At 43.7% G+C, this 13,900-nt stretch overlaps 1 protein-coding gene across 2 annotated transcripts in view; it reads right to left on the reverse strand.

Annotated features, from left to right (window-relative positions):
* Positions 1–1,373: 1,373 nt before the first annotated feature.
* Positions 1,374–13,900, reverse strand: part of RAPGEF5 (Rap guanine nucleotide exchange factor 5) — a 192,144-nt gene continuing 179,617 nt past the window's right edge. Inside the window, exons 23-25 of one of the 2 annotated variants that reach the window (XM_021719215.1) lie at positions 12,658–12,722; positions 7,412–7,466; positions 1,374–2,984 (exon numbers count right to left, since the gene is read on the reverse strand). In XM_021719215.1, the coding sequence (XP_021574890.1) occupies positions 2,869–2,984; positions 7,412–7,466; positions 12,658–12,722 (236 nt within the window). In that variant the 3' untranslated portion in view covers positions 1,374–2,868. Of the gene's footprint in view, positions 2,988–7,411; positions 7,467–12,657; positions 12,723–13,900 lie in introns of both variants that reach the window. The other variant, XM_008047898.1, reaches the window with a different exon arrangement.

The raw sequence follows: 13,900 nt of genomic DNA on the forward strand, positions 1-13,900 counted from the left end.
GAGAACAACTGCCCCACACCCCCAGCAGGGAGTACTTAACCCCAAATTGACCTGTTCAGTGTTGGACGGCTCACATTCCTCAGAAAAAGCTTCCTGTTGAACAAAATCTGGTTCTCAGAACACTGCTTCAAATTCTTTAATTCCAGAGCTAAGATGCCTCAAAGCTTCTGAAATTTCAGAGAGCTGCTATCTGGGAAACCTCTGGAGACAGTTGTTAAATTTCAGAAAGATTTGGAGATTTTAGACATTCAGAAGACAGGGCTGGAAGAGCAAATCAAAACTTAACCAACTCCTTCCTTCCCTCTGCTACCTGAGGGCCATATGACCATGGATGGAGGGAAAGGCAGACAGGCACGTTTTCTCCCCAACCCGTTTTCACCTAAGCCGTGTGAGGTACTCTGAATACACCACACCACATGCATCTAAACACAATGTTTGTGTGGCTTCAATTGGCCGAGTGTACATGTCTGACTAAGGGTCAAAGCAGCATGCACTATGTTGAAACAGTTCTCCACTGAAAATTAGTCCCCTAGAGGTCATGTTCTACTAGGAGAAGTGTAGAGCTAATGCCAATACAATTTCAATTACAAAACAGAGACAATGTCAAAATGGCCGTACATGATCAGACAGGCCAAGCGCTAGTCCCTAGCACAGGAAAAAGATAAGAACGGGCACTGGGCTGTCTGCAGTGCTATCCTCAGCAACTGTCCAGAGAGGGCTTGTGGAGTGTTTGGTTAGCCATGAGGAAAGTCGGAAGTCTTTTCTCCCTGGTTCTGATGATTCTGGTCTCCTCCAGGGGTCCCATTCCATGACCAGCAGCATGAAGCATTTCTCTAAGTGGCCCAGCCCTCGATGGTGTCTTTCTATAAAATCTTGTAAGGTTTTTTTTGTTTTTTGAGTTGGAGTCTCACTTGGTTGCCCAGACTAGAGTGCAGTGGCCGCTCCCGGCCACTGCAGCCTCGCCTGCTGGGCTCCAGCGATCCTTCTGCCTCAGCCTTCTGAGGAGCCGGAATTACAGGCATGCGCTACCACGCCCAGCTGATTTTTTGATTTATTGTAGAGATGAGGTCTCACCAAGTTGCCCAAGCTGGTCTTGAATCCATGGACTCAGGCAATCCTCTCATCTTGGCCTCCCAAAGTGCTGGGATTATAGGCATGAGCCACTGTGCCTGACCACCTTGCAAGTTTTTAGGACCGAAGTTTGACATGCTGGGCCAGACTAAGGATCTCCAAAAGTCCTCCCAAATGTTTCCTCCATGTGGTTCCTTCCAGTAGTATCTCAAGCTCAGTGTGATTCCTGAGCCCAGGAAACAGCACTGCCATAGTGATGTCAGAAAGCACTGGACACATCTGTTAGGAGGATGAATGAAGTGTTGAGGAGAAAAGAAGGAAGCTGGATGGGCACCTAGGAGATGAACAGGCAGGAATGGTAACCAGTGCACCTGAACTCCCATGTTTGAAAAATGAATGGACCAAATACAGGAAGGAGGTCCTTGCATTCTAGCAAGGTGACAAGTATCCAGAAGCAGGGGAGGATTTCATTATTTTAATCCACAAGCTTTTTTGTTCATTTGAAGGCTGAGGGAAATCCTCTAGCCAGTCCTTGAGAATACTAAGGGGCATTATTTGCTATAGGAGCCCCTGCTGGGAAAAAAAAATGGGAATAATAAAAAAAGACTAAGATTTTGGGGGAAGAAAAAGGCAAATTATAGAAAGGCTCCCTGCTTTGGATGGTAGGTGGACTGTAGGACTTCTAAGTCTCCAACATAAAGCAGACACTTGGAGATCTCAGGGCACTTTTCATTTGCTGAAACACTGGTAATCACTGCTACCGTGTCACCTTGCTCTTTGTAGCGAGTGCTAAGTTGCTGCACACATCAAACGTCACTAAATTCCCTGCACTGGCTGCTGCCATTCCATGGTGTGGGCAAGGAGCCTGTGTGAGGTATGCAAAACACGTCATCAGGCACAAGAATGCAGATCTTTGTGACTCTGTCACCTCAAAAAGCAGGTAGCGAGTGCCCACAATGTCCAGGCACTGTGCTTTTTCAAAAATCCTAAGTGCCCAATAAAAGATAAAAGCCTGCTTGCAAATGTAAAGGAAATCCCCAGAAATTAAACAATGTGTCAATTTCTTAAAGAACACTATTTTTCTTATTGGCAAAGCAACTCAGTCTACCCTGCCTATAGCTGCAAATCTCATATAGAAATGATTTCACCTGTAAGCATGTGTCAATAAAGGATTGCGGTCAAAGTAATGCACGCCTTGACATTTCTCATCTGCACGTCAGAGTATGAATGTCAGCCGCGGGGCCTCCCTCACTCCCTAGACACAAGTGACTTTTGGTGATGTCGTAATTGGTATCACCAGAGACCTCTCTCCTTTTCCCTGGAAATCTAGATATGCTGTCACTGCCTTGAGGTGTTCAAAAGACCAACTTCTTTAACAGTCTACAACCAGTAAGCTAACACCAGGCAAAGTCAAAACCCCTGCTGTTTCACACATGCTCTTACTGAAGTACTTGGTCTTCTATGTCAAGACGTTTTCTTGTCTTGACGCCAGAACAGCTCAAGTTGAAAACTGGATTGGATCAACCAGGTGATCATAAGAAACCAGACTTCTCTGTCTCCAGAAAGCTCCTGTCTCCCTTTCTGCTTTCTTGTTCCAAGAGCTGCATGGAGAGGCCGCTCCCCATCTCTGGCAGCTGACATCACTTCCTGAACACGCTCTGGCTGGCTTTCCTGTGAATGTCTTGGGGCACACTGATAAAACTCAGCAACTCTTTTTCTCACAGGAAAGCAACGTGCTTGGCATAGACATTCCCGTAGCTCAAAGTGCTGCAGTTACAGGGGAGGGAGGCAGTGGGGTCACACCCGAGGCTCGATTCTGTGTGAGAGCTCAAACAGGGCCTGCTGGTTGTCGATGATGTACAGGTGATTCACGTAGGACTTTAGCTCCTGGTGCTCTTTTGGAGACAGGTCACCTCCTGTGTTTAAGAAAGAAAAAGAATAGACAATCGACTCAGGACAGTAAGAACGCTATTTCTAAAAAGCAGCAAAACTTCACACCAGGTCTTAGAATAAATCTACTATTGGATTCTCATGAGTCAGAATTCCATAAGAGGTGTCCTTGTCCTAACAGTAGAAAAGTTTGTTTACCTCAGAGTAGAGTACTCAGATCGGGCAATCAGACTGGCAGGATATTTGCAGCATTTATTACCTCCCAATATAACTATTTAGAAATTATGTAATTTTTTTTGAGTCAGGGTCTCATTCTGTTGCCCAGGTTGGAGTGCAGTAGCACTATATAGCTCACCACAGCCTCAAACTCCTGGATTCAGGCAATCTTCTCACCTCAGCCTCCCGAGTAGGTGGGACTACAGATGCACGCCACCATGCCTGGCTAATTTTTAAATTTTTTGTAGAGATGAGGTCTTGCTGTGTTGCTCAGGCTGGTCTTGAACTCCTGAGCTCAAGCAATCCTCTTGCCTCGGCCTTCCAAAATGCTGGGATGACAGGAGTGAGCCATTGTGCCCAGCAGAAATTACGTTATTATCCTACTCCACAGATGAGGAAACTGATCACAGTCACATACCAAGTAAGGGGCATAGCCGGGATTTGAACCCAGGCCATGTGGCTCCTGTGTCCATGGTCTGTCCATGGTCTGAACACCTGGGCTACGCAGCCTTTTGTAGTCACTGCCCATTTGAATGGCCTGCAGTGGTTCTTATACCACAGTCTGGAATGGTTAGACATCACTGATAATGTGGTTTAGCATATGAACACAATCACTCTTTAAAAAAAAAAAACAACTTTTGTGCTGGGCGTGGTAGTGTGCACCTGTTGTTCCAGCTACTTGGAAAGCTGAGGCGGAAGAATCACCTGAGCCAGCAGGTTGAGGCTGTGGTGGCTGTGAGCATGCCACTGCACTCCAGCCTGGGTGATGGAGTGAGACTCCAACTAAACACACACACACACACACACACACACACAAACACACACACACACATACACAAACACATACACACACACACACACACACACATTTGTACAGTTCTTTAGAGTCTTCATTTTTTGAGAAAAAAATGTAATGGAGACATTGAATGAACAGATACCACAGAACAGAAGCTAAGGTATGGTGACCATGCAAAGTTGGTTCAGAAAGTAGGTGCATGGGCTAAAGTCTGCACACAGGACAAGGCAAGGGGATTTTCCAGTCACAAATACAGGTGGTCAAAGACTCGAGGGGTCATAGAGGCTTTAGGGCACTGTGGACACACACATGCCTTAATAGTGACAGGCTGATAAGGAACCACAGATAGAGCACTGCATGCCATGGGCAAGCCCGCATACCACAGACTCAAACAGAAACAAAACCACTTGAGGCACGGGGACACTGGCTAAATTGCACTACAGTGAGACAATGAGTGACGATGACATCACATACTCCTGATTCATGGATTTCAGATGGGACAGGTTGGATCTGCCACCAGAACTCAGCTTGAGCAGAAGCAAGGGAACTCGGGAAGGCTGGGCACTTTATTGCAGCATTTTTTTCTTTTGGTGAAAACCCCCTCTTCCCTCCACTATGACAAATGCATTTTATGAGTATGGGGAAGTAAATTAAGACTTATGGCTGGACATAGTGGCTCACGTCTGTAATCCCAGCATTTTGGGAGGTCGAGGCGAGAGGACTGTCTGAGTCCAGGAGTTCAAGACCAGCCTGGGTAACATGTGAGACCTCATCTCTACAATAAATAAAAAAATTAGCTGGATGTGGTGGCACACTCCTGTAGTCCCAGCTACTTAAAAGGCTGAGGCAGAAGGATTGCCTGAGGCCAGTAAGTAGAGGCTGTGATAAGCCATGATTGTGCCACTGCACTCCAGCCTGGGTGACAGAGTGAGACTCTGACTCAAAAGAACCCCAAAGACTCATATGTCATGGATGGTTTGTAACTTTTAGGTTTAGGAGAAACAAGTGTTCCTGGTTTTAGCAAGTAAAGCAGTAGGCGTTAACGTTTTTACCTCCACCTGTTTGGAAATGACCAAAACTCTGTATTATTCTAGAATGCCTTCTCTGGAAGACATTGAGAGATTGCTTTTGGTTTAGTAAAAATTGGTTTGGAAAAGAGGATTCTACAAAGATAATTTTGTTGTTAATTTGCAAGCCTTAAAAAGAATGAATAGTCCCAACCATGACAACTGACGTATGCGTGGTGCTTTATGATTTACAAGTGACTTGATTAACATTATTTTATTTTATCCCAGAGGCTGACATTGGTTTGCTATGCCCACATAAACCATTAAAATGAATTCAGATAAATTAACCTCAAATCCAGTTTTAAAAATATGGTCTATATTAGAACATAAACTGGCTTCATAATTATTAAATTTCTAATTTCCTAGTGCTACATAGAGGATTACTCCCTGGTGACTTGGAGATTCAAGGCAGGTTCAAGGTCAGTCAAGTCAGTATAATCTTCCTGTTCATACTTGTAGCATATATAAACTAGAGTCTCTTAGTAAGTAAGATTGATGTTTTAGGATTGGCTGAATATCCTGTAAGCACTTAGGAAGCAAAGGAGGGTGAAGGCAATATGAAGCCATCCTCACAGCACATGATGCTTGTACATTTGAGTGGATCTCAGTGGCCAGGCTTTTATTATAACCATATTGTACTGTGCACTTAATGAAAATTATATAAGCTCATAAAAATGGTATTAATGGATATGAATATTTAGAAAATTAGGCCCTGTATTTTATAATTCCCCTTTTCAAACCAAAAATTTGTGATCCACACAGAAGTTCATTTCCTAACTTGCTTTTTTGGGGGACAATATTGCCAACCAAGGTCATCAGTGGCCAGAAAAAAATTCTTAAGAATGTGTACTAAATTGTTAGTGGGATTTGTGAGATGGAACTCCGATTTTCTACTTTATACATTTCTGTATTGTTGAAAAACTTTAAAGATGAGGATTAATAAAGATATTATCCTCTTTGATGGGCTTATAATTACTGAACTCGACTTCCTATTTTTTTATTACCCTTTACATCTACAGAATCTGCAGAGGGCAGAGGAAAGGGCATGGGTAAGGAAGTCAGCCTGACTCGGTTTGAATAATAGCTGAATAAGCGAATCCCTGAGCCTCAGTGTTCTGTTCTGTACATACAGGGTTAATAATTCCCATTCACTAGGACTGGTGTCAGGAATCCACTGCCCATGTGAAAACGCCCTCAACTTAAGTTGACTTCCTTCCTTCCTGCAATGTTCTAACACCATTTATACATAGTGTAAATTATTTCTGAGATTTAAAATGGAACAAATATTCCTATATACATTAGTCTCAGCAGGGATTCCATAAAAATGCTCAGAAAAACACTTTTTCAGCTGAAAGGCAGCTCCAGACAGGAAGTTTTTGTTGGAGAGGAGAAAAGATTCTGGAAGGCTGCTTTAGGCACTTTTTACAAACTATAGTCCTTTTCAAGGAAGCCTCCAAGCAGGTTAGGGACAGGGTCACCCCTCCTAAACTCACCAGTCATTCTGAGTTAGTGGGCAAGCAAAGCAAGACTTCGGGGCCAGGAAGGGAAGCTTCTGATGGTCTCAAGTCACTCTGCACAGAATGAACTTGCTGCTAGGAAGTATAATAATCTGCTATATATTATCCTTCTCTGCATCCCAAACACACAATGAGGAAGCAAAGAGAGAATCTAGTATAATATATGAGTACATACAATATGCATATATATACGAGGGGGGAACCCAAAACCCCAGAATTTATTTATAAAAAATTGCATATTGATGCTTACATGTTTAAACTTCAGTCATCTTCAAAGTACTCTCTGTTTGATACATCTACCCAGATTCTTTTTCCACTGCTCAAAACAGTTTTTGAACTCATCAATTTTGATGCCTTTTAGTGCTTTTGCCATTTTTTTTGTTTCGCCTCTTCCACACACGCAAAATTTTTCCCTTTGAAGACTTTTTTCATCCGAGGAAAAAAATAAAAATTGCTTGGCGTGAGATGGAGTGAATAGGGAAGGTGAGGCATGGGGGTCATGCCATCTTTTGATCAAAAACTACTGAACACTCAGCATGGTATGGACAGGTGTGCTGTCATGTGGAGGAAACAATCACCTGTTTGCCACAACTTGGGATGTTTCTTTTACAAATTGTGGGGCAACCTTCTCAAAACTTCCAGATAAAAACTTTGACTGTTTGATTTGGAGGAACAAATTTCGAGTGTACTACAAGGGGTCCACCTTCCAAAAGATAATTCTGGTATTGTTTGGGTCCCCTCTCGTACACATATACTTTTCCATCTATTTACTATCACCAAATACTTGTGACATAACCACAGTCAGTACCAACGTATAGTCCATTTACATTCTGCATGTGACTTCAATTACTCACCAAACTGGCTAGTCCTGCAGTGTCTCAGGGTTCGGACAGTGTCTGCAATCATATGCTGGAAGGTAGAACAGGAAACACATCAATGGAAGGCTCATGGAGGTGCTGTGAAGTTGCAGTATTGCTAGGATACACGGAGGCTCTAACACCTTTGGGTGTGCCTAGAGGAACTATATTGGGAGTTAGACACAACTTTAATTGATTTTTCTGAGCTTGGATTACAAAAGAATACTTAGTCCTTGTCTGCGGAAACAATAACCCAAGCCAGGCTGCCCAGAGTCTAACCCAGCTGTGAGAAAACACTGCACTGCAGCAGGGCAGCCTGCTTACGCCAGTCTTCCTGTCCACATGGGCTCATGCCCTTCGCCTTGGGGGATATGACACCTTCTCTCCACAACGCCTTTCTGAGATCTCCCTTTTGGACTTGAAGGCTCCCTTCTCAACACTCCCACTGCTCTTTGTGCGGTGTCTACTGGCTTCGTGTCACTGTCACTGTTGTTGAACTTCTCTCCTCCTCTAGACCAGGTACCACCCCATAATGCCTTTCTGAGATCTCCCTTTTGGACTTGAAGGCTCCCTTCTCAATACTCCCACTGCTCTTTGTGCAGTGTCTACTGGCTTCGTGTCACTGTCACTGCTGTTGAACTTTTCTCCTCCTCTAGATCAGGTACCACCCATAGTCTCTGTGTGTGCACCACTTTGTGTATGTCAGACACACAGACTCACATACATGTGCTGAGAGGAGGCAGGAATTTCTGCGGACTACAAGGCTCAAGTATATCATATGGTAACAGGAAATGAGATACGAAAGACAGACATCTTCTAAAACATCAGTATCTTTACAGAGACCGTTTTATGTCCATTGTTTACATTCCCTTACAGGCTTAGGTATTATAATTTAATTTCTTTCTTTAAAGTCCTCACTGATCTCCAGGTGAAAGTCTTTTTCAATTTACAGTTGTTGTTGTTTTGGGGTTTTGGGGGTTTTTTTGAGTCAGAGTCTCACTCTGTTGCCCAGGCTGGAGCGCAGTGGCTCACTCACGGCCATCCCAGTGTCGACCTGCTGGGCTCTGATGATCCTTCTGCCTCAGACTTCCAAGAAGCCAGAACTATAAGGTGCATGCTACCACCCAGCTAATTTTTTATTTATTGCAGAGACGAGGTCTCTCCAAGTTGCCCGGGCTGGTCTCAAACTCACAGGCTCAAGCAAGCCACTTGCCTCGGCCTCCCAAAATGCTGGGATTACTGGCTGAGTCATTGAGCCTGGTGTATAGTTACTTTTGACAAGGTCCCATCACCTCATACTTACATACCTATCATAGTCTTCTAGCTGTCTCTACCATTTTTAGTTTTCCACGACGATAGAAACATAGCATTTTGAAAAAGACCATTCTCCACTATAGTTCTTCCTATACAGTTGCCAGAATAATCTCTAAATATTATTGTCATCATATTCTAATTCTCTGGATAATCTACAGTAACCCCTTACTTTGTTTCATATTAAAACCCAAACATCATCCTATTACTCAAGAATCACCATCATTCATTATCTGGTCCTCCACCTTCTCCAAGTGGGTCAACATCCTTCACATCTTGACTATACACACTGAAGACAGGCTCAGCCACAGACAGCAAACTCTCAGTGAACTATCGTTGAAAGAATAACGTTAGCGCTAAAAAAAGGTCTTACTTAAGATCCAACAGAACTACAGAAACAGCATTTGAATACAATCAACGGATTAAATTGTTCTCACAGTCCTATTTCTAATATACTTCTATTCAATGGTGGAAAACTAAATAGGACACTGATTTCAGCAGTAGCTCAAGCTGTATTTGTAAAGGAAATGAGACCTGACTCATGTCTGTGAAAGTATTGCTACATTTCCTTTCCCAAATTTTACCACTATTTCCAGGACAGTTTTCTCGTTGTTTCAAGCTGTGGCGTCACACTGATTTCTGTCATGTGCCATGTGCAGAGCTCACTCAAGGCTCAGACTGTTGTAAGGCTCAGGACTGAGTGGCAGTGAAACCTGAGTCCTGATCCTCACCTTCAGGCTTTCTGAAGGAGGGGCGAGGAAGATATGGCAAAAGATGTTGCTCTTCACATGGAGGGATAAAGAAGAGAAAAGGAGAAACCATTTGTTTTTTCTTATTTAATAGCCCAAGCTGAAAACATTTAGAGTTGCTGAGGCAGCAAAGAACGTAGCACAGGGAACAATTGAAATCCTATTAGACCCAAAGAGCGCTCTGGATCTTCCTGTGTTCTGACTTAATGCATTGGCCTGCATCAGTCAGATAAAGATAATACACTGAATTATCAGCTAGCTGGCTTAAGTTCATATCCATCATGAGGAATTGGCTTCTCACAAGTTAATTCACTTAGGTTCTATTGGTTCATTACTGTGAAGGACGATTCTGCTTTAGCTTAAGTGAAACCCTGTCTTTTGCTTAGAAGCATTCCTGGAAAATAGCATCCCTACTAGGAAGGTCAGTCTCATTTGCTAACATCCAAGCATAACAAATATTAGCAAAACTGATATTTGTCCTTCTGGAAACAATTTTAAACCATTTTCACCTTGTCTACTCTAAGTAAGGAGGGTCAGCATGAGGTGTGCTGTGACTTACGTGCCACTTGCTTTGGGGATGAGGAACACACTAACACCACGGAGCCCGCTCTCTTTAGAAATGATGTGCTTGGCCGGGCTTGGTGGCTCAGCCTGTAATCCCGCGCCTTTGGGAGGCTGAGGTGAGTGGATTGCCTGAGCCCGTGGGTTCGAGACCCGCCTAGGCAGCGAGACCTCATCTCTACAATAAATCAAAAAATCAGCCAGGCGTGGTAGCGCGTGCCTGTAGTTCCGGCTACTCGGAAGGCTGAGGAAGAAGGATCGCCGGAGCCCAGGAGGTCGAGGCTGTGGTGGCCGGGAGTGGCCACTACACTCTAGTCTGGGCGACAGAGTGAGACTCCAACTCAAAAAAAAAAAAAGAAATGATGTGCTTGAACCTGCCTGACAGTTGTGTGTGTGCACTGTGGGTCTGCTGTGTGTGTCTGCAGAACTGCACTCATTTTCTCCTTCTCTTTTTAATAAAAGTTCTCTTTAGGAATTGAAAGTAGAATAGTATTCTGCCATGCTATTTCCTTAAACTTTCTTAAAGCATGAAGGGTGTGATCATTGGCCCTAAGAGAGGTAATAATATCATTTAGTCTTTCTTGGTTCCAGTCCCTATGGTTAGCTGGAAGTCTTGGCACATATGAGAGCTGGCATTCAAAGGCTTTCGCTGGATCATTGAAGAAAGCCAGGAAGACTCTAGAGGATGGTCAGAAGGAAAGTGAGAGGGACATGGGGGCCTTTCCATGGCTCTTTCCCATGTGAGCCTTTATGGAATTGTTCTCTCACTTTGGTGGGAGAAATGATGTAATGAACTAAACCAGTTCACTGTTCACTTTAGGGAGAAGGCCAACAAGCAGTCTGCCTGCAACAACAGGCAATGGTCAGCTTATAAGGAGGACAGTTGTTCTCCCATGGTCCCTCCGGATTAGTCAGAGGGAAAAAATTACTAGGCCCTTCTTTACAGGGAATTCCACTTGGTGTGACACACTTTATCCCACATCTGCACAGATGCTCTACAAAGCTCCTTTGGTGTTCTTAGCTAGATGGTGAAGTAAATACTATCTCAAAGATTCATATTCCCGTAGTTATTTCACTAATAGCAAACACTGGAGATTAACCTGCTTAGAGGCAAGAATTCTCGTGCCTTCTAGGTATGAAAATGGCAAGAGTACTTTTTCAGAGTTCCGTTTGGTTTGAGACTCATTGCCTTTGGTTACTAAAAGGCCCCGTGATCTTCAGACCCTCACACAGCAACACAAAACAAGTATACATAAGATATTTCTATCCATTTCCGGCTCAGTTGGTCTGACAGAGCTCTGATTCCAAAACACTTAGTGCAGAGAAAGACTTGAAAATGTATAGCCATATCCATTCCAAACATAACTAGCCATGAAGTGATGGTCTTCAGAGTGGTTAAAATGGAGATATGGTAAGATATTCCACAATGTCTGTCTTCCAGATTCCAGATGCTTGAGATTTGGAGTCGAGCAAGAGCTGGCTACACTGTTCGCTCCTGAGCTGCCTTGTCCTCTGTGTGGGAAGTCAGCCTGATAATTAGAGCAACGCACTGCTGAGGCAAAGGTCAGATGCCAAACCTCATCTGGACTCATCAGTTTGCACTGTTCTTTGGTCATGGTCTATGGCCCCCGCCTCATTCAACCTCCTCCCAAGTGCCTGACCCAGTCTCACAGGGAACCAAGGTCAGTTCCTGAAAGAGTTTACACAAATCCATTATCATTACTGAAAAGGTCACTCAAAGATCAGGGTCTTTGGAACAGGGTTATTGGCACCCTCTTTAACCATGAAGCACAGTGTAATCTATGACTCTAAAGTTCATCTGTCAGATACACCCGTTCCTCTTGCAGTCAAGTGGGTCTCTTTGGAGTACTTCTATTTTACAGTTGCGGAGTTCTCATAGGTAACAACTCCTTTGTCCAAGGGCAGAACAGAAAGGCTTGGAGCACCTCACCACAGACAAAGCACCAAGGAATGTCCTGGAGATAATTCAGAAGAAGCACTTCAAAAACATTGAGAAGGGGCTGACCTGGGACCTGTGAGCAGGAAGGGTGCCATGTCTGAGCTGCTCATTTCACAGTGATTTAGAACTGGCACCAATTGTCTACAGGCTGGTAAACTGGGGGAGTGGGAGGGAATGCCCTTCCCTTCACACATAGACCTGGCAAATTCCAGCCTTACTTCCAAGTATGGAGTACTGAGAGACAGATACACCTCCCCAGGAAGAGAACTTTCTTCCTCCTCACCTTGAAAACAGTGCAGGCTGAGACACTGAGAGAGGCCTTTAAAGCAAGAAAACTTCACGAGTGTGAATTCCTCCTGATGGAAACCTTGCAGTTCTATTTCTGGTTCAATAACATACACTCAACCCTAATCTAATAAAGTTCCATTTAAAAAAATAAAAAGTAGATTTTTGTATTTGGCTCTCAAAAACCTTGCTAGCACACTTATTGTTAATCGGAATACATTTTATTGACAAAGCACAATGTGCAGCGAAGAGGCTCCTGAAACCACCAGGCATTCAACAAAGAAAAGCACAAAAGCCATTTGCTCCCTGGAGCAGGAAAGAAAAGCATACATTTCTTTTTCAGAGGGGCAAAAGGAAGAATAATGAAATGTACATACCAGCTTTTCAAAATTGACAAGGTTATCCAAAAAAGTTTTATTTCCTTCATGAATAAATGTGACATCTGAAATAAAAAAAGAAAGAGGTATATACCATTAAGAATGGACCATGAGGCAGGGTGGGTGAGAGAGTTACACACAATGCACTTATTCATTTTTCTTAAACATTACAGATCATCCCACACAGTTGGCAAGTCAACTTGACATTGAATTTGTACAGTATTTGATGTGGAAGGACATAATTTGTGTGTGTGGAAAAACAGCATAACGTGACTGAAAGCCTGTATTTTGCACTCACAGTGGAGTGCTCGACTTCAACCTACTTAATATAAGTGAATGCTATTCTATGACCTAACTGTTCTATCGTGTTTTTAGGCCAGAACACGGAGCAGAAAAGGATTCAATACCCAGAAACAACAGGACTTTGGCAATTGTGTGTTTGCTTTCTAAAAGTCCCTGACAAAGTGTATGGGACGAGGTTTACTTAAAACAGTTAAGATTTAGATTCAGATGTTTAAATGTAAGTGTTTGGTCCCCAAACCTGGTTCCTGATAGTGTATTGGGAGAGAGGGAGGGAAGGGGCAGGTATGAAAATGGCAAGAGTTTTGGACTCATTTGGCTGGTAGAAAGCAAGTATCACCGACGAAAATGAAACAAGCAAAGTAGGATGAAAGGACATTTTTGGAGTTAAATTTGGTTTGAGACTCACTGCATTTCAGTTGGCTGAGGATACTCATTAAAAATCTTTTGGGGCTGGGTGTGGTGGCTCAAGCCTATGATCCCAGCACTTTGGGAGGCCGAGGAGAGAGGATTGTCTGAGCCCGCAGGTTCAAGACCAGCCTGGGCAACATGGTGAGACCTCATTTCTATAATAAATCAAAAAATTAGCCGGGTGTGGCAGCGTGAGCCTGTAGTTCTAGTTACTTGGAAGGCTGAGGTGGAAGGATCACCTGAGCCCAGTAGGTCGAGGCTACAGTGGCTGTGAGCGTGCCACTGCACTCCAGCCTGGGCAACAGAGTGAGCCTCCAACTCAAAAAAAAAAAATCTTTTGGGGCCTAGCACAGTGGCTCATGTCTGTAATCTTAGCACTCTGGGAGGCTGAGGCAAGAGGATTGCGTGAGGCCAGGAGTTTGAGAGTAGCCTAGGCAACATCTATGTCTTGTCTCTATGAAAAAAAATAAAAGTAAAAAACCAGTTGGGCATGGTGGCATGCACCTGTAGTCTGTAGTCTCAGTATTTTGGG

The sequence above is a fragment of the Carlito syrichta genome, unplaced genomic scaffold (assembly GCF_000164805.1).
Source record: "Carlito syrichta isolate Samal-C Ts95f unplaced genomic scaffold, Tarsius_syrichta-2.0.1 Scaffold39610, whole genome shotgun sequence".
In the NCBI taxonomy this organism is placed as follows: domain Eukaryota; kingdom Metazoa; phylum Chordata; class Mammalia; order Primates; family Tarsiidae; genus Carlito; species Carlito syrichta.